This window comes from Hemitrygon akajei, chromosome 28 (genome assembly GCF_048418815.1).
Source record: "Hemitrygon akajei chromosome 28, sHemAka1.3, whole genome shotgun sequence".
NCBI lineage: Eukaryota > Metazoa > Chordata > Chondrichthyes > Myliobatiformes > Dasyatidae > Hemitrygon > Hemitrygon akajei.
Window position 1 is genome coordinate 21,987,262 of NC_133151.1, and position 24,711 is coordinate 22,011,972.

At 46.8% G+C, this 24,711-nt stretch overlaps 4 protein-coding genes across 4 annotated transcripts in view; 2 read left to right on the forward strand and 2 right to left on the reverse strand.

Moving 5' to 3' along the window:
- Nucleotides 1–24,273, reverse strand: part of LOC140717772 (uncharacterized) — an 87,752-nt gene extending 63,479 nt beyond the window's left edge. The window contains exon 1 of the mRNA XM_073031491.1: nt 23,858–24,273. Within this exon, the coding sequence (XP_072887592.1) occupies nt 23,858–24,237 (380 nt within the window). The 5' untranslated portion in view covers nt 24,238–24,273. The remainder of the gene's footprint in view (nt 1–23,857) is intronic.
- On the forward strand, nt 14,022–14,511 carry LOC140717768 (histone H4). The gene has a single exon (XM_073031487.1). It carries the CDS (start codon nt 14,022–14,024, stop codon nt 14,331–14,333), a length of 312 nt encoding a protein of 103 aa, XP_072887588.1. The 3' UTR covers nt 14,334–14,511.
- On the forward strand, nt 14,935–15,457 carry LOC140717515 (histone H3). Its single transcript, XM_073031090.1, has one exon. The coding sequence runs from the start codon at nt 15,018–15,020 to the stop codon at nt 15,426–15,428; it is 411 nt and encodes a 136-aa protein (XP_072887191.1). The 5' UTR covers nt 14,935–15,017; the 3' UTR covers nt 15,429–15,457.
- On the reverse strand, nt 16,494–17,192 carry LOC140717516 (histone H1-like). The gene has a single exon (XM_073031091.1). It carries the CDS (start codon nt 17,142–17,144, stop codon nt 16,542–16,544), a length of 603 nt encoding a protein of 200 aa, XP_072887192.1. The 5' UTR covers nt 17,145–17,192; the 3' UTR covers nt 16,494–16,541.
- Nucleotides 24,274–24,711: the final 438 nt, after the last annotated feature.

The following is a 24,711-nucleotide window of genomic DNA, read 5'->3' on the forward strand; positions in this document are numbered from 1 at the left end:
GCAAAGGTACTTGATGTAGTGGTACCCCAATCTGCTTCCGATTAAATCTCTCATGACAATCACAGCTCTATTCTCATCTCTCTTTGATATTTCCTCTTTTGTGCTTTATCCCATCGGGAGGAACACCTGAGGATCTTGAGACCACTCCTTCCCGTGTCTTCTTTCCCTCCTGTCAGAAACGAGCCACGCTCCCGAATAATGGCTTCAAGACAAATTCAAGGAAACAAAGTTTATTAACAGTTCTGCAGAGCTGGGCCCCCTCAGAGAAGGGAACCCTGAACCTTACAGGGCAGCAGGTTTTATCCTTCTTCCTTACCCCTCCCCTCCCTGACTCGGGAGGTACACAGTGTTTTCCCATTCCTTATTTGGAGTTGTTTTTTTACACATTTCTGTAAAACAATAGTTCATATCTCAGGACTTCAATGATTCAACAAACAGTTAATCTTGTCAGGGCTTCTGCATTCATAATTAAATCACATTTGTTTACTGACTTTAACCCAGACATAATTAAATCACATTTGTTTTCTGACTTTAACCCCGACCTAATTAAATCACATTTGTCCTCTGACTTTAACCCAGACATAATTAAATCACATCTGTCCTCTGACTTTAACCCAGACCTCTTTCAGAAACGCACATCTTAATTTTGAATCTTACAATTCCACCCTTTTTCTTTTTAAGATGTGCGTAGCAGCTAGCATTTCTCTCACTCCCAGGGGGCCCACCACCCTTCCTCCGCCCCCCCGTGAGGGTCAACTTTCTTCTTTAATAGCATAATCTTTAGCTCATTCGTCCCATGTTGGGGTATCGCTACTGCCTGGAGCTGGGACACGTTACGCCTGACCAGTGCCTGTATACAAGGAATCAAGCACGGCAGGATCAAGAGAATCATTAGACCCCCGCCTGCTACGAGGAGAGCGATACGCCACCAGCTCCCTCCTAGTAGCCCGTCTAGCCAACTCATGTTCCCCAGGGATCTCCAGGTTTGTACTGGCACGTGGGCCAGTTTCTGAATTTTGTCGGATATTTTTAACACAGCCTTTCCACTGTCGTCTATCTTAAGGCAACAGTTTGTAAGATTGAACTTCCCACATACCCCACCTTCAGAGGCCAATAGGTAATCCACAGCCAGCCTGTTCTGGTATATTGCTGTTCGCATCTGGCTCTGCTGTTTTGCCAACAACTCCAATGCCAGTGCCGTGCTGAGGTATTGCTATTGCCTGAAGTTGTGACACACTTTGTCTTATTAGTGCTTGTACACAGGGGATGAGGCAGGGTAAAAGCATCAGACTCATTAATCCACCTCCCACCATCCAGAGTACTGTTCGCCACCAACCGCCTTTATTATAGACCAGATAGTACGGCTTACCATTTTCCCAACACCCTTCTGCTTTTATCATAACAACGGTCATTTACATGCGAGTGGGATACGAAGGATCCAGGGAAGACCCTCTGCCCCACTCATACCACGGTTCTGCACTTGTCACATTTCCCTCCAATTTCCCCGACATATAGAATCAAATATATTACAGTCAATAATGTTACAGTCCACATAGAGTTCATTTTTGCTGCCTTTTTAGCTTCACCACCAATGGTTCTTCACCGGGAACACAGGTCCACTCAGCGCGGCTTTCGGGCTTCACCGGTCCTTTTACCCTGGATGCGTGTGTCCACCCTTTTTCTTTTGTCCGTACAGCCGCCTCTGTTGTTAGCAGGACCTGGAAAGGACCTTCCCACTGTGGCTGTAACTTCTCCGGCTTCCAGGTCCTTACCAGAACCCAATCTCCAGGCACGATCTGATGTAAAGCAAAGTCGAGCGGCGGAGTCTGGGCCAAGAGACCCTTTGTCCGCAGTTCTGCAAAGGAACGGGACAAGGCCAGTAAATTGTTCTTTACAAATACATCACCCCCCTGTAGTGTGGGATACTCCTCTATTTTATTCCAATATGGCAGTCCAAAGAGCATCTCATAAGGAGATACTCCTATGTCCTTCCGGGGCGCTGTACGTATTCTCAGGAGAGCGATCGGCAAATACTTGGTCCATGGTAGCTTGGTTTCCAACATCAACTTGGTTAGCTGTGCCTTCAGGGTGCTGTTCATTCGTTCTACTCTTCCCGAACTCTGGGGATGCCACGGGGTATGGTACTTCCATTCGATATCAAGTGCATCGCAAATTAACTGGTGCGTATCTCCTTCTTGGTACGTGGTAGTGACACTCCCGTTATTCCAGCTATCCTTTCTGGGGTAATGCATGGCTGTCCTTTACTGACCCGGTGTCCCAGATACCTTACTTCCTTTTCTACAAATTGTAACTTTTTCTTCGAGACCCGTAGCCCCTGCTTCCCCAGTAAGTTCAGTAGTCTGATGGTGTCTTCCTGCACCCCTTCCTGTGTTGGCCCGGATAGTAATAGATCGTCCACATACTGTAGCAGTTGGCTCTCTGGAGCACATTGGAATTCCGCTAGTACTTGCTCCAAGACCTGCCCAAATAGGTTAGGTGATTCGGTGAACCCCTGTGGCAGGACCGTCCACCGGAGTTGTCTTTTCCGCCCCGTCGTAGGATTTTCCCATTCGTACGCAAACATGTCACGACTGCTCTCTTCTAGCGGGCAACTCCAGAAGGCGTCTTTTAGATCTATTACACTGAACCATTCATGGTCAGGGGAGATCTTACTCATCAGCGTGTAAGGGTTGGGCACTACTGGGTATCGGGTTTGGACTACTGCATTTAGGCCCCGCAGGTCTTGTACCGATAAGTCCCATCTGGCTTTTGCACCGGGAGTATTGGGGTATTATATGGTGACATACATTCCTCCAGTAGTCCGTCAGCGATCAATCCCTCAATCACCGGCTGCAGACCTTTTCTTCCTTCCATCGCAATGGGGTACTGCTTCCTTCTCACTGGGCGACTGTCCGGTAACAAGGTAATCTGTGAAGGGCTGATGTTCAATCCTCCCCTGTTTCCCTCTCTGTACCATACCTCGGGTGCTATTTTCCGATCGTCTTCCTCTTTTAATGCGAATAGTTTTACTATTATTTCTCCATTACTTGGCACTGTTCCAATACCCAATTGAACTTGCAGATCTCTTCCTAATAGATTAAATCCTGCCGAGGGCAGCAGGAGGAGGTCTCATCTGGTTGCTCTATCTTCATATCCGACTTCCACATTGTCCACAATTTGCACTTGTATTGTCTTTCCTCCGATACCGGATACCCCCATTACTTTTGTTCCAGTTTGGGCGCCGGGAGGTTTCTGGATTACGCTAGATCTTTCGGCACCCGAATCTACCATAAAGGTTGAATCTGACCCTTGGGGACCTCCTTTTAAATTTACCAGGGGTTCCTGCCGATAATTCATCCCCAAGGGGTGGAACCCCCGACCTCCCTAGTCTTCATCTTCCATCATGGCATACGAGCGCACTTCCCGTCGGTATCTGGGGCACTCGCGCCTGAAGTGTCCCTCTTTGTTGCAGTGAAAACATCTTAAAGCCTTCCTTAGCCCTCCTCCTTGCTCCTGGCTACTACCTCGATCCAACCATGGTCCCCGTCTCTCTCTACTATCTGCGGTTACTTGTCGCACTGTCTGGACCATTATCCTTGCCGTCTTCTTTTGTTTCTCTTCGTCCCTTCTGACAAAGACCTTCTGAGCCTCACGGAGTAATTCACTCAAGGGCTTGCTGTTCCAGTCTTTCATTTTCTCCAGCTTTGTCCTAATGTCCGGCCAGGCTTTGGACACAAGCTCTACTCGAATTAGTTGTTGTCCCACCTCTGTCTCTGGGTCTACTCCTGCGTATTGTTGCATATTTTTCCGAATCCTATCCAGGAAATCTGACGGGGTTTCATCAGGGTTCTGGTGACTTCCAAAGGCCTTAGTGAAGTTGTATCCCTTTGGCACAGCCTGTCTTATTCCCTTTATTAGGAATTCTCGCATATCTCTCATATTTCTTCGGCTCCCCTCCGTTTGCTTATCCCAGCCTGGGTCCACAAGAGGGAATTTCTGTTGCGGCTCTGCTTCGTTTGGCCTTTCCTTTTCCCACATTACTATGGCCGCCTGTCTTATCATTTGTCTTTCTTGGGTGGAAAACAAGGTTCCCATAATTGAGTACATTTCATCCCAGGTATAGGTATTTGGTCCCAGGAATTGGTCCAATTGTTCCGCAAGGCCCATAGGATCTTCTAACAGGCTTTTCATTTCCTTTCTAAAATTCCGTACCTCAGCGCTAGTCAGGGGAACATTAACATACCCTGTCCCTCCATTTGCTCCTCCCATAGGTACTTCTCTCAGAGGATATAGTCTGGCAGTCTGTTCGACTTCCTCTTTGTGATTTTTAGCTGTTTGTGACCTGGTTTCCATCCTCCTGGCTCCTATACTCTGCGGTTTTGCACGCTCTGTTTCCTCTTCACCCTGGTCTGCATTTTCTCCAGCTGCAGCTGCTGATTCATTTTCACTTTCCCTTGCCTCAAGGTCATCGATTTGCAGAGTGGTAGGGGGCACATATGGGGGAGGCAGGTGCTCGAGCACCTCCCATGTATTCTTTTTCTGTCCCCCTTCATTTATCGTTTTCAATTTATAACTATTTATCGTTGGTAACCAGCATAGGGCATAATCACTTTCTTCGGGTTTAACGTTAGGTTTTGAATTCACGTACAGATTAAGGGCTTGTTGTACCCAATCCTCGCTAGACCCAAACTTAGGCCACCACACAGCCAACCCTTGGATCGGCTGGCGGGACCAGAATTCACAGTACTGTATCATCTTTTTCTTTGACTTCCCTTTTCGCCTCCCCTAATCCCAATTTTCTAACATCCGTCCCAAGGGACTATCAGGGGGTACCCCGGGGTATTTTTCATCGTTGGCGCCTGGATTTCCTTTACCCTTTTCTCTCTTAGACCCCTTATTCCCCATCTCGAGGACTTGCCCAGTTCCAATCCACCCGCAGGCACCCCGTAATTCCACAATTCTCGTGCACTACGTCTCTGCAGGAATTTAATTTGAATGTGACCCACCTAGCTCGGTCACTCCTGTCCAATTCCGGAACCTGTATTCCCGCGATCGCCCAGGAATCCACCTGCAGGCACCCCGCAGTTCCACAATTCTCGTGCACTACGTCTCTACAGGATCTACCTGCAGGAACCCCGCAGCTCCACGATTCTTGTGTACTACGTCTCTACAGGAATTTAATTTCTTACCTGGGTCCTGTGCACAGAAATTACTCGATCGCTCACTGTCTCGACTGCCTCGACAACCGCTCTTTGTTTCCTTGAGTCCGCCGGATATCACTCGCTCAAGCTGCGCGGGGCGAAGAGCAAGGAATCAGGGACTGCCGAACTCGGCAGGGTGCACCTTCTCCGATGTCCTTCCTTGCCCCCCTCACGGCCGGAGTGTGGATCCCGGACGAGCACCCCAAGTTGTCAGAAACGAGCCACGCTCCCGAATAATGGCTTCAAGACAAATTCAAGGAAACAAAGTTTATTAACAGTCTGCAGAGCTGGGCCCCCTCAGAGAAGGGAACCCTGAACCTTACAGGGCAGCAGGTTTTATCCTTCTTCCTTACCCCTCCCCTCCCTGACTCGGGAGGTACACAGTGTTTTCCCATTCCATATTTGGAGTTGTTTTTTTACACATTTCTGTAAAACAATAGTCCATATCTCAGGACTTCAATGATTCCACAAACAGTTAATCTTGTCAGGGCTTCTGCATTCATAATTAAATCACATTTGTTTACTGACTTTAACCCAGACATAATTAAATCACATTTGTCCTCTGACTTTAACCCAGACCTCTTTCAGAAACGCACATCTTAATTTTGAATCTTACACCTCCCCTTTCACCATCACTGTCCCTACATGTAAGGTACCTATGAAAAGTATTCATGCTGCTTTAAAGTTATCATGTTTTATTGTTTTACAACATTGAATGATAGTGGATTGAATTTGGCATTTGTTTTACTGATCAAGAGAAAAAAGACTTTTGTGTCAAAGTGAAAACATCTCCACAAAGTGCTTTAAATTAATTACAGATATAAAACACAAAATAATTGACTGTATAAATATTCACCCCCAAATCATCACTGGTACAGCCAAGTAGTTATAAGAATTACATTATCAGTTAAGTGGAGGTCTCGGTGTGAGTCAAGGTGTTTCAATTGATTGTAGTAAAAATACATGACTGTTGGTAGTCAGTATTCTGGGAGAAACTACACCATAAAAACAAATTAACACTCTGAGCAGCTCTGCAAAAAGGTAATTGAAAAACACAATTCAGGAGATGGATACAAAAAAATTTTCAAGTCACTGAATATCCCTTGGAATACAGTTAAGTCACTCATCCTGAAATGGAAAGAATATGGCAGAGCTGTAAATCTGCCAGGATCAGGCCATCCTCAAAAACTGAGTGACTGTGCAAGAAGGGGACGAGTGAGGGAGGCCACCAAGAGACCTGTGATAACTCTAGAGAAATCACAATCTTCAGTGGCTGAGATGGGAGAGACTGTGTATACAACAACTGTTGCCCAGATGCATCACCTGTCAGAGCTTTATGGGAGAGTGGCAAAGAGAAAGCCATTGTTGAAAAAAGCTCTCATGAAATCTCACCTGGAGTTTGCCAGAAGACTCTGAAGTCAACTGGTAGAAGGTTCTATAGTCTGATGAAACAAAATTGACCATTTTGGCCATCAGATTAAACACTAAGCTTGGCGCAAGACAAACACCGCACAGCATCAGAAACACACCATCCCAGCATGGTGGAGGCTGCATCATGCTGTGGGGCTGTTTCACTGCAGCAGGCCCTGAAAGGCTCATAAAAGTAGAGGGTAAAATGAATGCAGCCGAATACAGTGAAATCTTGGAGGAAAACTTAATTCAGTCTGCAAGTGAACTGTGACTTAGGAAAAGATTCATTTTCCAGCAGGAGAATGACTGCAAATCACAGGAATGACTTAAAACCAAAGTTAATGTCCTGGAGTGGCCAAGTCAGAGTCCAGACCTCAATCCAATTGAGAGTTTGTAACTGGACTTGAAAAGATCTGTTCACTCATGAACCGCATGCAATCTGCCAGAGCTTCAGCAGTTTTGTAAAGAAGAATGGGGAAAATTTCAGTGTCCAGATGTGCAAAGCGGATAGAGACCTGTCCATACAGAGCCAACGGTAATTACTGACAAAGGTGCATCAACTTGACTTGAAGGAGGTGAATACCAATGCAATTAAATTATTTTGTGTTTTATATTTGCAATTAATTAGATCACTTTGTAAAGATCTGTTTTTCACTTTGACACCAGAGAGTCCATTCTGCTGATCAGTTTGGGAAAATAAAGCCAAATTAAATCCACTGTGAATCAACGTTGCAAAACAATAAACATGAAAACCTCCAAAGGAGACTGAATATTTTTGATGGCACTGTATCCACCCCTTCACCAGCATGTTATGAACAAATCCACCCTGCTCCTTTCCATTTTGCCGATTCCATGTGGAACATTGGACATGTAGGAATGTCAAATTCCCAGTCCAAGTCTCTGTAACCATGTCCCTGCAATAGCTGGTAGATCAAACATATTCGTCAGTACACAATATGGAACAGATGGCAACCTGCCCTTCAGTCCACAATATCTGCACCAATCATAACAATGTTGAGACTTTATAAAGTACTGGTGAGGTCATACTGGAGTATTGTGGGCATTTGTGGGCCCTTTATCTTAGGAAGGATGAGCTGAAACTGGATGCATTTCAAAGGAGATTCTCAAAATTGACTCCAGGATGAAACAGCTTGGCATATGAAGAGCGTTTGATTGCTCTGGGCCTGTACTCACTGGAATTCGGATCAATGAGGGTTGACCTAATTGAAACCTATCGAATGGTGAAAGGCCTTGATAAAGTGGATGTGCAGAGAATGGGAGTGTCTGAGACCAGAGGACACAGCCTCAGAATAGAGCATCATCCTTGTAGAATGTGGAGATGAGGAATTTCTTTAGCCAGAGAGTGGTGACTCTGTGGAATTTGATGCCTCGGGCAGCTGTGGAGCCAAGACTTTATGTATATTTAAGGCAGAGGTTGGTAGATTCTTGATTGGTCAGATCATGAAGGGTTGTGGGGAGAAGGCAGGAGATTGGGGCTTTGAGGGAAAATGGATTAGCCATGATGAAATGACGGAGCAGATTTAATGGGCCTAATGGCCTAATTCTGATCCTATATCTTAGGGTCTGTATCATCTCCTCAGAAACCTCAATCAGCTTTATCAAGTGTGATCTGCCTGCACAAAGCCATGCTGATTGTCCCTAAACAGGCCGTGCCTTTCCAAATGAGCATAAACCCTGTACCTCAATATCCTCCCCTGTAGCTTCTCCACCACTGAAATGAGGCTGCCTTGCCTATAGATCCCTAGATTCTTGTTATTTCCTTTCTTGATCAAAGCTGCAACATTTGCTACACTCCAGTACTGAGGGAACTCATATGTTGCAATTGAGGACACAGACAGACAGACATACTTTATTAATCCCGAGGGAAACTGGGTTTTGTTACAGTCGCACCAACCAGGAATAGTGTAGAAATATAGCAATATAAAACCATAAATAATTAAATAATAATAAGTAAATTATGCCAAGTGGAAATAAGACCAGGACCAGCGTATTGGCTCAGGGTGTCTGACACTCCGAGGGACGAGTTGTAAAGTTTGATGGCCACAGGCAGGAATGACTTCCTATGATGCTCAGTGTTGCATCTCGGTGGAATGAGTCTCTGGCTAAATGTACTCCTGTGCCTAACCAGTACATTATGCATTGGATGGGAGACATTGTCCAAGATGGCATGCAACTTGGACAGCATCTTCTTTTCATACACTGCCTTCAGAGAGTCCAGTTCCACCCCCACAACATCACTGGCCTTACAAATGAGTTTGTTGATTCTGTTGGTGTCTGCTACCCTCAGCCTGCTGCCCCAGCACACAACAGCAAACGTGATAGCACTGGCCACCACAGACTCGTGGAACAGCCTCAGCATCGTCTGGCAGATGTTAAAGGACCTCAGTCTCCTCAGGAAATAGAGACGGCTCTGACCCTTCTTGTAGACAGCCTCACTGTTCTTTGACCAGTCCAGTTTATTGTCAATTCGTATCCCCAGGTATTTGTAATCCTCCACCATGTCCACACTGACCCCTTGGATGGAAACAGGGGTCACCAGTGCCTTAGCCCTCTTCAGGTCCACCACCAGCTCCTTAGTCTTTTTAACATTAAGCTGCAGATGATCCTGCTCGCACCATTTGACAAAGTTTCCCACAGTAGCCCTGTACTCTGCCTCATCTCCCTTGCTGATGCATCTAACTATGGCAGAGTCATCAGGAAACTTCTGAAGATGGCAAGACTTTGTGCAGTAGTTGAAGTCCGAGGTGTAGATTGTGAAGAGAAAGGGAGACAGGACAGTCCCCTGTGGAGCCCCAGTGCTGCTGACCACTCTGTCTGACACAGTGTTGCAAGCTCACGTACTGTGGTCTGCCAGTCAGGTAATCAATAATCTATGACACCAGGGAAGCATCCACCTGCATCACTGTCAGCTTCTCACCCAGCAGAGCAGGGCGGATGGTGTTGAACGCACTGGAGAAGTCAAAAAACATGACCCTCACAGTGCTCGCCAGCTTGTCCAGGCGGGCGTAGACATGGTTCAGCAGGTAGAAGATGGCATCCTCAACTCATAGTCGAGGCTGGTAGGCGAACTGGACGGGGTCTAAGTGTGACCTAACCATAGGCCGGAGCTGCCCTAGAACAAGTCGCTCCAGGGTCTTCATGATGTGGGAGGTCAATGCCACCGGTCTGTAGTCATTGGAGCCACTGGGGCGCGGCGTCTTCAGTACAGGGACGAGACAGGACATCTTCCATAGCACGGGAACCCTCTGGAGACTCAGGCTCAGGTTGAAGACATAGTGAAGTACTCCACATAGCTGGGGGGCACAGGCTTTGAGCACCCTGGGGCTGACACCATCCGGGCCTGCAGCCTTGCTTGGGTGGAGACGTTCCAGCTGTCTTCTCACCTGTTCAGCTGTGAAGCCCACCGTGGTGGTTTCAGGTGGGGGAGGGGTGTAGTCCTGAGAGCAGGGTGGGGGGCTGTGAGGAGGGGTAGGAGGGGAGAGTGGAGTATGTGTTGATTGGGGGCCGAAAACAGATGAATCATGTGGGGGATGGGCAGGGGCCACAGTGTCAAATCTGTTGAAGAACAGGTTAAGTTTGTTGTCCCTGTCCACACTGCCTTCAGCTCCTCTGTTGCTAGTTTGCTGGAACCCAGTGATGGTCCTCATCCCACTCCAGACCTCTCTCATGTTGTTCTGCTGGAGTTTCCACTCAAGCGTCCAGACGAAGGGTCTCGGTCCAAAACGTCGACAGTGATTCTTCCTATAGATGCTGCCTGGCCTGCTGTGTTCCACCAGCATTTTGTGTGTGTTTGAATTTCCAGCATCTGCAGATTTCCTCGTGCTTCCTCCTACACCTGTCTTTAGCCTCCCTGATCTTGGCTTTCAGATCCCTCTGTATTGTCCTCAACTCCTCCCTGTTTCCATCCCTAAATGCCCTCTTTTTAGCGTTCAGGTTGTCCTTAATGTCCTTTGTTACCCATGACATGTTATTTGAATAACTAAGGACAGTTCTTGCTGGAACATTGCAGTCCACACAGAAGCTGATGTAACCAGTGATGCACTCTGTGAGCCCATCAATGTCCTCTCCATGAAAAATGTCACCTGATCTTAACAGCATATTTAGTGACGTCGTTGAAGTTATCAATCACATCAAAGTAAAAGCCCTTAACTCATGTCTGTTTGAGCAGCTTTGTGAAGAAATGGATACAGAGCACAAACGCCTTCTCTTTCACACTGAAGTCAGGTGGCTATCAAGATGGAGAGCCCTGGCCAAGGTTTTTGAGTTAAGAGAGCAGCTACAGAGATTTCTTTCAGGAAAAACATCACCACTGGCAGCACACTTGACGAGGAGTGGATAGCAAAACTCGCTTATCTTTGTGACATCTTCAACCTGTTCAATGAACTCAATTTGTCACTTCAGGGGAGAATGACAACTATCCATGTCAGCGCGGGAAGATCAACTCCTCGAGCTTGCAAATGACGGTGGGCTGAAAAATATGTTTGACATAACATCTCTGCCGGCATTCTGGATCAAAGTCAAGGCTGAATATCCTGAGATAGCCACGAAAGCACTGAAAACGTTGCTTCCGTTTCCAACATCATATCTCTGTGAAGCGGGGTTTTCTGCAACGAATGCAACAAAAACTAAATTGCGGAATAGACTGGATATAAGGAGCAAACACGAGGAAATCTGCAGATGCTGGAAGTTCAAACACACACAAAATGCTGGTAGAGCACAGTAGGCCAGGCAGCATCTGTAAGGAGAAGCACTGTCGACGTTTCAGGCCGAGACCCTTTGTCAGGACATAAAGAACCCCCTTTGAGTATTGCTGTCTCCCATCACCCCGCGATGAGACCGCCTTATTGCAGGGAAACAAGCCCAGGGCTCTTACTGATTCACCAATATTGGTGTGTTGCAATGATTTTATATGTTCATACGAGGAAAATATGTGCTGTGTGTTTAATATCCAAATGTTACTTAACATGTTATGATGCTATTGACTTATAAGTGCCTTATAATTGACTTATCACTATATGCTTGGGAGGAAAATATGCACTGTGTGTTTAATATTAAATTCTTTAGATAAACTCTTTTAGAAACAAAATTGAGTGTATTAATTAGCCACTTATAAGTGACTTATAGTTTCACCTGTATTCTGCTATATATTAACAAACCTCCCCCCCGCCAGCCGGTCCGCAAGAATATTGTCAATATTAAATGGGTCCGCGGTGCAAAAAAAGTTGGGGACCCCGACATAGATCCTTGTCAAATCCCCAGCAATCTGCTCACTTGCTTCTTTCACTATTGTAGGATATATGTGTTCAGTTCTTGGAGTCTTATCCATCTTATTGCTTTTCAGACGTCCCAGCACAGCCTGCTCCTTAATCTCAACACGTCTCTGCACATTAGCATGTCTCACATTGTTTTCATTGACATTCAATTCCTTCTCCTCAGTCAGTATTGACACAACGGACTCATTTAGTATCTCAGCCACTTCATCTAACTTCAACCACATCATTCCTCCTTTAATCTTGAGTGGACCTTTCCAGTCTCTGGTTATCCCTGTTTAACTAATATAAATCAAAAAGGCCTTGGGATTATCTTTGATCCCACTCCACAAGGACAGTTTGAGGCCCCATTTGGCCTTTCCTATCACCAGCTTTAGCATTTCCCCGCTATCTTTATATTCCAAAGATACCCAGTCTGATTTTAGCTGCTTAAACCTTTCATATCCTTCTGACTAAATTCAGGATCTCTCCATTCATCCAAAGTTCCCTTACCTTACCATCCTTGTCCTTAATCCTTACAGGAACATGCTGATCCTGAACTCAGATCTGCTGGTCTTTAAACAACTCCCACATGTCAGATGTGGACTTGTCTGGCAGTGGCTGCTCCCAATCAATGCCCCTTGGCTTCTGTCTTACTCATAACTAACGGAAAAAATAAATTGTGATCGTCAGCTGGCCTGGCTCGTTTCCCTGAACTAATTCCCGTCTGTTCTCGCCTCTGGTGGGGCTCTGTACATAATGTTTCAAACATTCCTCGGAATCGCTGAAGAAATCTTGAGCATCTAAGCATTGAGCAAGATGCAGTCAATTCTAGGGAAGATAAAGTCTCCCACTATGACAGTTCTGTTCTGCACCTCTCCATAAACATAAACCTCTGTGTTCCTCCACCTCCTGGTGGCTATTGCGGGCCAATACTATAATCCAATCCGTGTGACTGTAGATTGCCTCTGTAAGTGAGCCCTCCAGTTTGCTGTGACATTCCCAGTGGGGTAACCTCTGCATCTTATAACCCCCCCTCCCCCCCACTCACATGTAAAACAATGAAACCTAGAGATGTTGAGCTCCTCTCCTTGGACCCGTCTCACCTTTCCCTCGGGACCTCAATGATCCTCGTACCTAAAGCCCTCACCCACCTCACACTAGCTCCTCAGCCACCTCTTTACCTGGGCTTTAGAAGGCGGCAACGTGCGCTCTGTATATCCTTCTATCTGCCTATGTATCCTGTTCCTTTATGTGACCGGACTTTCATTTCCCTCGCGACCCAGAGGAACAATTGTTCTGATGAATTAACCCTCTCATCACTGAAAGTGACTGCACCCTCGCCCACCAACTGCTGTGTGTGAGGACGCTCGCACTGGTCATGGGGCCGGGGAGGGACAGACTGAGGTCCTTGGGGATTTGCCGAATGGAAAGGCATTTCCTGGTAATTTAAAGCAGGAGAATCAGCAAATTTCCAGAAATCTTCCAGTCTGTACATGTTTCATGCCATCTTGGACAATGACTCCCATCCACTCCATAATGTACTGGTTAGGCACAGGAGTACATTCAGCCAGAGACTCATTCCACCGAGATGCAACACTGAGCGTCATAGGAAGTCATTCCTGCCTGTGGCCATCAAACTTTACAACTCGTCCCTCGGAGTGTCGGACAACCTGAGCCAATAGGCTGGTCCTGGACTTATTTCCAGTTGGCATAATTTATTTATTATTATTTAATTATTTATGGTTTATATTGCTATATTTCTACACTATTCTTGGTTGGTGCGACTGTAACGAAACCCAATTTCCACCGGGATCAATAAAGTATGTCTCTCTGTCTGTCTAGAGTGGATGTGGAGGGGATGTTTCCTATAGTGGGGAAGTCTAGGATCAGAGGACACAGATGGACCTGGAGCGCTTTGTGTCGGATAAATCGTTGGAAATTGGCGGGTGTGGTAAAGTGAAGGCGGGGCTGGACGATGAGAGGTCACTCTCGGCTCTGTCCGTCACTCTGACTCTGTCTCCTCCCCTCCCCGCCTCTGTCTCTCTGCGCGTTTCTCGGGCAGGTCGGGGCGCTGTGTATAAAAGGAGACAGCAGCAGCCGGTTTGTCACTGAGCAACGACCTGAGTGAAGCAGCATCATGTCCGGCAGAGGGAAAGGAGGCAAAGGACTGGGCAAAGGCGGAGCCAAGCGGCACCGTAAAGTGCTCCGTGATAACATCCAGGGCATCACCAAACCGGCCATCCGCCGTCTGGCTCGCCGTGGTGGAGTCAAGCGGATCTCGGGTCTGATCTACGAGGAGACCCGCGGGGTGCTGAAGGTTTTCCTGGAGAATGTGATCCGGGATGCGGTCACCTACACTGAACACGCCAAGCGCAAGACGGTCACTGCCATGGATGTGGTGTACGCTCTGAAACGCCAGGGCCGCACTCTCTATGGCTTCGGCGGCTGAAAAACTCCCACTTCCTCCCGAGAACACAAAGGCTCTTCTAAGAGCCACTCACCACCTCACAGAGGGAGCCGTGTCCACAACCTTTTAATTATTTTTTTTGTCGATATATTAATCTGGTTTCATTTGAAATAGATTAATCATTCCGCTTCAAAAATATATAGCTACGATTGTACCTTTCCAGGCGGTGATTACCGTAAATTCTGGATGCATTTATATCGATCTTAATCATTCTGTCCATCTCGGACAGAAATCAGTTAAGTCGCTTAGAGAGTCTATTCCGTAATCATGCATTCAAATCTTAACTGAGGGAATTAGATATTAAATGAAATTGAAAATCCATGATCCGTGATAGAATTAATTGTAAATAAAAAGTTATCAAGCTGGGCGCTCTGAAATTGGCGGGCGGTTTGAAATTAATCGGGCGCCAATCACAGTGCATTCTGATTGGATGAAGTCCGACCGCCAGTTAACAATTTTCCATTTTGTCGAAAATAGTTATTCGCCGCCAGTCTGCATGAAATCAATTAACCAATCGTAGCAACTAGATCCTTTAATAGACAGTCGCTGTTCAGCCAATCATAAGCGGTGGGACGGCCCTTCCCAGCTGTATAAAAGCCTGTGCTGGAGCCCGTTTCGTCTATCTTGTTCGTGTATTTCAGCCTGTGTTCTCACTCCCGAAGCAGAATGGCCCGCACCAAGCAGACAGCGCGCAAATCGACTGGTGGAAAAGCTCCTCGCAAACAGTTGGCGACCAAAGCGGCGCGGAAGAGCGCTCCTGCCACCGGCGGAGTGAAGAAGCCTCATCGCTACCGGCCCGGCACCGTGGCTCTGAGGGAGATCCGGCGCTACCAGAAATCCACCGAGCTGCTCATCCGTAAACTTCCCTTCCAGCGCCTGGTCCGGGAGATCGCTCAGGACTTCAAAACCGATCTGCGTTTCCAGAGCTCGGCCGTCATGGCCCTGCAGGAGGCAAGTGAGGCTTACCTGGTCGGGCTCTTTGAGGATACTAACCTGTGCGCCATCCACGCCAAGCGAGTCACCATTATGCCCAAGGACATCCAGTTGGCCCGCCGCATCCGCGGGGAGCGCGCCTAAGCCCAGCCTACACACCGAACACCAGAAAAGGCTCTTTTAAGAGCCACTACCACGGCAAAGGAAAGGGCTGTAGCTTGCTGATCATTATTGTAGTAGCGACCTGCCTTCCCGATCGGTTTTGCTCTAATTGACCCCGAGCATCAGTTCTGTGCAGACAGGGTAATTCAGCGAGGGACAGGAGATAATAGGCAATGGACAGTAGGTGCAGGAGTAGGCCTTTCGGCCCTTCTAGCCAGCTCCGCCATTCACTGATCATGGCTTATCATACACGATCAGTACCCGGTCCCTGCCCTCTCCCCATATTCCTTGACACCGCTATCTATAAGAGCTCTATCTAACTCTCTCTTGAATGCATCCAGAGATTAACGCGCTTCCCTCCCTGTCAGGGTCTCATCCGGCCCTTCACTTCTCCCACAAACCTGTCATGAACAGCTGGTGCGGCTGTTACCGTTTTGTTTGCTTTGGACATGGGGATACGTTCGTGCCCGCTGTGCTTGGAGTGGGAGCATGCCGACGCGAGGGGTACAGTGGGGGATTTCGGGGGGGGGGGTGGTGACTACCAGGAAATAGTGATTTTTTTACATTAGATTTCACTCTCTTGTACATTTTTGGTATTGGTGTTTTGTGTAAATTAACTGTAGTTTTGTAGCTGGGGCCGGAATGAAGGTCAGTCGGCAATGCCACCGGGTAGTTTATCACATATCCTCCCGCTGCAGTCCGTCCCCAGAGACGGATCCCTCTCTCAACACGCCCCCTCCCCTCTCGCGTAGGTTTCAGCAGTTCCCAATCAACTCAGCTGAATCTCCGCTGGTGTCAATGTCTCAGTCACTCTCTCCCGGATCGGAGAAGGAATTGGGCCTGAAACTGCCCACATCCCATATCTCCCAATCTCAGCTCGGGCATCCACGTCTCATTTCAGACACTGAGACGGCACGGCCGCACCAAATGTCAGAGGTACCGGTAATCTCGGGTTCCATGTGAGAAGTTCCCCCGGAAAACTCAATCGGACCCGGCGCGGGAATCACAACACTCTGAATCAGCTCTTTTCTGAGATGTGGGTGGCTCTGAGAAGAGCCGTTGGGTTCAGATACACACAAATGGTGTATTCTCAATTCACTTTTTGACTGCTGTCTTCTTGGGTTTCGCGGATTTCGACTTCGGCTTCTTGGCCGCCTTCGTCTTCGGGGCTGCGGCTTTCTTGGGGCTCTTGGGCTTCGGCGCCGCTTTCTTAGCCGCGGGTTTCTTAGCTGCTGGTTTCTTAACTGCCGCTTTCTTAGCTGTTGGTTTCTTACCTCCCACTTTCTTAGCCGCGGGTTTCTTGGCGCCAAGCTTCTTACTGGGAGATTTCTTTGCCGCTGGCTTCTTCGCTTTCTTCACCACCTTCACGGCAGTTTTTCCTTTACCGGATTTAAAGGATCCCGAAACACCCGAGCCCTTGGCCTGAACCAAGGAGCCGCTTTCCACTTTCCTCTTGATGCTCATCTTGATCTGGGGGCGAAGTTTCACCACATCGACACCGCTGTCGGCCAGAGCCTTAATGATGGCCGTACCGGACATACCCTTCCTATCGTGACAACCCGCCACGATCTTATCGATCTGTTCGCCCAGCGAGGGACCGGTTGGTTTGCTCCGGGCAGCCGCCTTCTTCTTGGGAGTCTTCTTTGCGGCGGCGGGTGCGGCTGGAGGAGCCGTTTCGGCGGGTGCTGTCTCAGTCATGTCGGCGACTCTGGTAAATCCTTCTCACAATCAGAACTGAATGAGAAATGAAGCGAAAGGCGGCGGCACAGAGCAATTTAAAGGCAGCGAGCGGACGGGGCGGAGACATCCTCCTGTCAGCTCCCGGCGGCTTCATTTTTCTGTGTTTCTCACTCCTCAAAAACTCGCCGATTCCAATTCAAATCGGACGCTGCGGAGACTCGGACTAGTCCCTGTCCGTCCCTGAGACCGGAATGTTCGCTGGAAAGAAAGTTTAATCAGGATTAAAGGCAGCGCTTTCTATTTTAACCCGTTTCATTACTGCATTGCCCGCATTCGCTCTCCCGATCGTTGACCTGTTCTCTGCTTTCTGGCTGAAATATTTAATCGAATTAAAACTTTGCGGTTAATTCCCTCTTCGGGACTGAGCTGGGGAGTGGGGCGCTTCAGTAACAGAAAAATCTTTTCATTTTCTACAGGAGGCGCTGAGAAATCCTACGATGTGTTCGGACTCACAAACACAGTGACTCTGGTCTAAGCCGCCCGCCCCTTTAACTCACTCTCTCTGACACAATACACACTCAATGCTGGTGGAAATCAACAAGTCAGACAGCGTCAATAGTGGGAATATACAGCCCACTTTCGGACTGAGACCCTTCATCAGGTCTCTGGTGGGAGATGCTGCCTGACTAGCCGGGTTCCTCCAGCATTTTGTCCGCGTTGTTCGCCATTCCCAGAACCTCTTGGCGTTCTGCTGACACAATGTTCACATCTGCACCTTCATCGCATTGTACTGCTGTCAAAATAAAATGACAGATTCCTTGTCATATAACACGGTGATAAATGATTCTGATTCCAAGGAATAAAGGACAACGGACATTGTCTGACCAACCTCTGTGTAACTGAGAACCTCAGGTCCGGGAAACATCCTTGGAAATCTTTTCTACACTCTCCCCAGTTTAACCCCGTTTCCTAAAACGGTGACAAGAGCTGTACACAATACAAGTGTGGCCTCCAGTCACTTACACAACTGTAACATAATGTCGCAACTGATATACTCAGTCCCCTGACTAATGAAGACTAGCATGTTAAACCCGTTCTTCACCACCCTGTCTACCAGTGACACCACTTTCAATGAACTGTGTGTGAGAGATTTACCCCTAAATCTCTCCGGCCCATTACACTCCCTAATGACCGATCATTCATAGTGTAAGTTCTACACTGGTTTGACTTTGTGTGCAGTTTTGGTCAACAAATTTGAGGAAGGACATTCTTGCTATTGAGGGAGTGCAGCGTAGGTTCACAAAGTTAATTCCCGGAATGGCGGGACTGTCATATGTTGAAAGATTGGAGCGACTGGGCTTGTATACACGGGAATATAGAAGGATGAGAGGGGATCTGATTGAAACATATAAGATTATTAAGAGATTGTATACACTGAAGGCAGGAAGCATGTTCCCGCTGATGGGTGAGTCCAGAACTAGAGGCCACAGTTTAAGAATAAGTGGTAGGCCATTTAGAACAGAGATGCGGAAAAACTTTTTCACCCAGAGAGTGGTGGATATATGGAATGCTCTGGCCCAGAAGGTAGTGGAGGCCAAGTCTCTGGATGCTTTCAAGAGAGAGTTAGATAGAACTCTTATAGATAGCGGTGTCAAGGGATATGGGAAGAGGGCAGGAATGGGGTACTGATTGTGCATGATCAGCCATGATCACAGTGAATGGCGGTGCTGGCGAGAACGGCTGAATGGCCTACTCCTGCTCCTACTCTCTATTGTCTATTGCAATGTGCACTGCCTTACCATTGAAATGTATTTATCACGCTGTGCTAAATGATCAAGATTGCCCAGTTAAATAAGAAATACAGAATAAACTAAACAGTGTAAAAGGGGATCAGGGAGGGATGTGATTCCGAAGGTGAGAATGGGAAACCTGAAACCTGATCCATTCTTGCCTCTTTTACTCTTTAACTACTTGAAAGAAATCCTTATTCCCCTTTATACTATTGGCCAGTTACTTTAATAATTCATCTGTTCTCTCCATATTGCTATTTAGTTACCTTCTGTTCTTTTTAAGTCGACTAATCCTTTAGCTCCCCACTAACTTTTGTGATATTCTCTGCTCTCTCATGTTCCTTTATGCTGCCTTTGTCTTCCATTGTTGGTGATGGTTGCCTCATTCGCCCTTTCAAATATTGTTTCTGCTGAGGGATGAACTGATCCTGCATCTGCCAAATTACTCCTGGAAACTCAAGCTTTTCATACAAAGGTAATCTGGTTAATGCTGGGGAAGTCAAAATGCCCGACTGCTGGAAGCCTGTTCCCATTACACCTCTGTGTGATTTACCAATATGTCTGCTCCACAATACCTGAGCCTATTGGGAGGCCAGCAGTGTAATCCCATCAAAATCACCATTCATCATTTTATTTAAAACCTCTACTTACAAGGCCTCATCAAATCCCTCACTTATTACTGTAGTGTTGGTCTCCCCAATCAAACATGCAACATCCCCCCACCTATCAGGTAGACTTTAAATGTTTCCCCTTCACCTTAAACAATTGTCTTGCAAATTTATGCTTCCTACCCTGACACAAAGAGTGATTGCCTACTGATTTTGTAAACCTTTGGATGGTCACCAGACAGCTCCTTAATCTCTCTGGTGAGAAAGAGAGTCCCAGTCTGTCCAAACTTCTGCTAATAATTTAAATCCTCCAGTGTCAGTAACACCCTCATCAAACCTCCCTCCACACTTTCCAGCTTCATGACATCCTTCCTGTAGCTGGGTGAATAGAACTGTGCACAATACAGTGCAATCTCACTTTGATGATTACTGTTGTCATATGACATCCCAAATCCTGTACTCAGTTCCCTGACCAATGAAGACAAATAGGCCAAACATCATCTTCACCATCCTGACTACCTGTGTTGTCACTTTCAGTGAATGATGTTCCTGTATTCCATGGACACTCTGCCAGCAATACTCTCCAAGGAACAAGAATTTACTGTGCAGGTCCTTCCCTGGTTGGATTTCTCAAAATGCAAGAGTTCATACTTGTCCACATCAACATCCATCTGCCATTCTTAGGCCGACTTCCCCAGGTCATCTCGATCCCATTGTACTCTCAAAGAATCTTCACTCTCTACTTTACCACCAACATTGCTGTCATCTGCAACCTCACTAATCACATTCACACCAATGTCAGAGAAACTGTTCACATTGATGACAAATGACAGTACCAGAACCGATCCCTGTGAACGTCACTGGTCAGAGGCCTCCAACCTGAATGACAAGCTGCCACGAACACCCTCTCTCTCCTTCCACCAAGACAATTTTGTGACACTGACATTAGGCAGAATCTTGTCTGGCATCCTTTCTGCTACAAATGTGTAATACAGAGGAAATAAAGAATAAAGAAAAACATATCTTCCTACAGCCTACAACTCTCAGAAGTGCCGAAGCCTCAACTCCCCACTCCAATTTCTGGCCCACTCATTGAATGTCCGCTCTGTTAAAATCTAACTTCTTTTTATTGGATCTTGGTAAGTGCATAACTATGCACAATCAAATGCCAAATGCCCATGTTCACTTCATTTAAACTCCCTCTGCCTTTGCATAATCATATGACTGTGGCACACAAAATTGTGAATGCAGGAAACCAAAGTACATGCCTGCACTGTTCCACAAGGCCACAAATGATAAAATAAACAAAACACTGTATAACAAACACTAGAATCCCTAACTGAGAGGAATGGAGATGCTGGATGACCAAAAAGATTTAAAGAGAAGCAAGATAAATGTTTATAAAATCAGGGAATTGGGATTGACATACAAGAGGCAGATCAGCCTTTGCATGGAATTGTGGGTGAGGGACTAAGAGAGAACACACTGGAGGTTTTATCTAGTGAGACAGTGTGAAGAGAGCTCAGGATAAGAGAGGTGCATTCACTGACGGAGTTGTGCTACAGGCCTCCCAAATGCCAGCAGGAGGTAAAGAAACTGAAATGTAGCAGGGAACGAAAGATGTAAAAACAACAGGGTCATTGTAGAGGGCGACTAATTTCCCCAATGTTGGCTGGGACTCCCTTAGACTCAGGGGCTTAGATATCACTGCATATGTTAGAAGAATACTGGGATGTTTGAGAAACCTTATTGAATTTTTTGAAGTAGTTACGAGGTATGTTGACGAGGGTAAGGCAGTGGATGTAGTCTATATGGACTTCAGCAAGGCCTTTGACAAAGTTCCACATGGAAGGTTAGTTAAGAAGGTTCAGTCGTTAGGTATTAATGCTGGAGTAATAAAATGGATTCAACAGTGGCTAGATGGGAGATGCCAGAGAGTAGTAGTGGATAATTGTATATCGGGATGGAGGCCGGTGACTAGCGGGGTGCCTCAGGGATCTGTTTTGGGCCCAATGTTGTTTGTAATATACATAAATGATCTGGATGATGGGGTGGTAAATTGGATTAGTAAGTATGCTGATGATACTAAGGTAGGAGGTGTTGTGGATAATGAGGTGGGTTTTCAAAGCTTGCAGGGAGATTTATGCCGGTTAGAAAAATGGGCTGAACGTTGGCAGATAGAGTTTAATGCTGAGAAGTGTGAGGTTCTACATTTTGGCAGGAATAATCCAAATAGAACATACAGGGTAAATGGTAGGGCATTGAGGAATGCAGTGGAACAGAGAGATCTAGGAATAACAGTGCATAGTTCCCTGAAGGTGGAGTCTCATGTAGATAGGGTGGTGAAGAAGGCTTTTGGAACGCTGGCCTTTATAAATCAGAGCACTGAGTACAGAAGTTGGGATGTAATGTTACAATTGTACAAGGCATTGGTAAGGCCAAATTTGGAATATTATGTACAGTTCTGGTCACCGAATTATAGGAAAGATATCAATAAATTAGAGAGAGTGCTGAGATGATTTACTAGGATGTTACCTGGGTTTCAGCACTTAAGTTACAGAGAAAGGTTGAACAAGTTAGGTCTCTATTCATTGGAGCGTAGAAGGTTGAGGGGGGATTTGATCGAGGTATTTAAAATGTTGAGAGGGATAGATAGAGTTGAGGTGAATAGACTGTTTCCATTGAGAGTAGGGGAGATTCAAACGAGAGGACATGATTTGAGAGTTAGGGGGCAAAAGTTTAAGGGAAACACGAGGGGGTATTTCTTTACTCAGGGAGTGATAGCTGTGTGGAATGAGCTTCCTGTAGAAGTAGTAGAGGCCAGTTCAGTTGTGTCATTTAAGGTAAAATTGGATAGGTATATGGACAGGAAAGGAGTGGAGGGTTATGGGCTGAGTGCGGGTAGGTGGGACTAGGTGAGATTAAGAGTTGGGCACGGACTAGGAGGGCCGGAATGGCCTGTTTCCGTGCTGTGATTGTTATATGTTTTGATAATCTGTGCCTGTACTCACAGGAATCTAGAAGAATGAGGGAGAATCGTATAGAAACACATTGAATGTTGAAAAGCCTAGATAGCGTTGATATGAGAGGATGTTTCCAATAATGGAGGAATCTAGAAGCAGACCACACCCTCAATACAAAGATGCCCCTCTAGAATAGAGATGAGAAATTTCTTTAGTCAGAAGGTGATCAATCAATGCGTTTCTTTGGCATGAAGACAGTCAGTAGGGTCTCTTTCGCAAAATGTTCATTTATATTCAGAGGCCTGGGTGGACGAGTTCTTTTCAGTAAATACGGTCGGTTCCACAGGGTAAACGTACCTTTGTAGACAGTCAGAGACCTGTATAGCTGTACCGCGGAGAGCATTCTGACAGGCTGCATCTGTCTGGTGTGGAGGGGCTACTGCACAGCACCGAAAGAAGCTGCTGATAGTACCCAGGACATCTTTAGGGAGCGGTGCTCATAAAGGCAGCGTCCATTATTAAAGACCTCCAACACCCAGGGCATGCCCTTTTCTCACTGTTACCGTCAGGCAGGAGATACAGAAGCCTGAAGGCACACACTCAGCCATTCAGGAACAGCTTCTTCCCCTCTGTCATCCGATTCCTAAATGGACATTGAAGCTTTGGATAATACCTCACTTTTCCAATATACAGTTTCTCTGACTTTGCACATTTTTAAAATAGTGTATTCAGTATACGTAACTAATTTACTTGTTTTTCCATTATGTGTTATTTTATTTATTATTATTTTTCTCTCTCTGCTAGATTATGTATTGCATTGAACTGCTGCTGCTAAGTTAACAAATTTCACGTCACATGCCGGTGATAATAAACTTGATTCTGAAATGTAAAACGCAAATGTTATTTTTCTGTGAGGCGATGGGAATCGCTCATGAAGCAACGAACAGGCGATGTTCCCGCCTTCTGCACACCGGAACGGTCCGGGGTCAACCCGCAATGTGGAACCCAGACAACGCGGTTCTGGGTGATGAAGAGCGGAGTCGTTCAGTGGTCGGAGATTAAATTCTCCCTCTCGGGGCTGACTCCGGAAGTTCATTTCACGACTCTGCGCCTAGTGAACCCGCTGACTCTCTGCAAGGGGAGAGAGCTACATTCGGTCGGCTGAGAGGGGAAAACGAGCCGGGACTGAAACGAACCGGTTTCCCTGCAGATTTATATTGGTTTATCTGCCGGAAGAAACATGTCGAGGCACTAACAGATGCAGGATATCAAACGGACGGAAAACACCCGCCGCTCAGCCCTTCCACAGACATTGTGAGTGGCTCTGAAAAGAGCCTTTGGGTAAATAGATTCAGCTTACGTCGCTTCACTTACTGGCAGCGCCGGTTTTCTTGGGCAACAGGACGGCCTGGATGTTGGGTAACACACCGCCCTGAGCGATAGTCACCCCTCCCAGCAGCTTGTTCAGCTCCTCGTCGTTGCGGACGGCCAGCTGCAGGTGTCGGGGGATGATGCGGGTCTTCTTATTGTCCCGGGCCGCGTTACCGGCCAATTCGAGGATTTCGGCCGTCAGATACTCGAGCACAGCAGCCAGATAGACCGGGGCTCCGGCACCCACCCGCTCGGCATAGTTGCCCTTTCTCAGGAGTCTGTGAACCCGGCCGACCGGGAACTGCAGTCCAGCCCGAGACGAGCGAGATTTGGCCTTGGACCGAGCTTTGCCAGCGCCGCCTTTTCCACGTCCAGACATTTCCACAGTCACAGTCCTACTCAAGCGAGAATGAAGGAATGTTCATACAGCCCAAGCTCGCCTTTTTTATATCCTCTTTGAGAATGCAAACTGATGTTTGTGATTGGTGTGATCCTGCTTATTCTCATTGGTGAAGAGAAATGCTCCAATCGAAGAGCTGGTTAATCACCAATCAGCAGTCCGTAAAGGTAGAAGCGCGGAAAATAACCGTCTCCTCCCCAAAGTGCACTGAAATCTGGAAGAAAGCCCGCCAAAAAATAAATCTATTGTTCAAATTTAATTTCAAGTTAAATAATTGCAGTTCTGTTTTAAGATTGGGTCTTCGCATTTCCCTCTGTTACTGAAACCGGGCACATTTGATTTAAGTGTAGTTGATATTGGAGTGTCTGGGAACTCAATTCTCTAATTTCTTTCAACACGTAACGGAACCGAATAAAACGGACCCTCAGCTTCTGCCCGCGGTCGGTCTCTGTG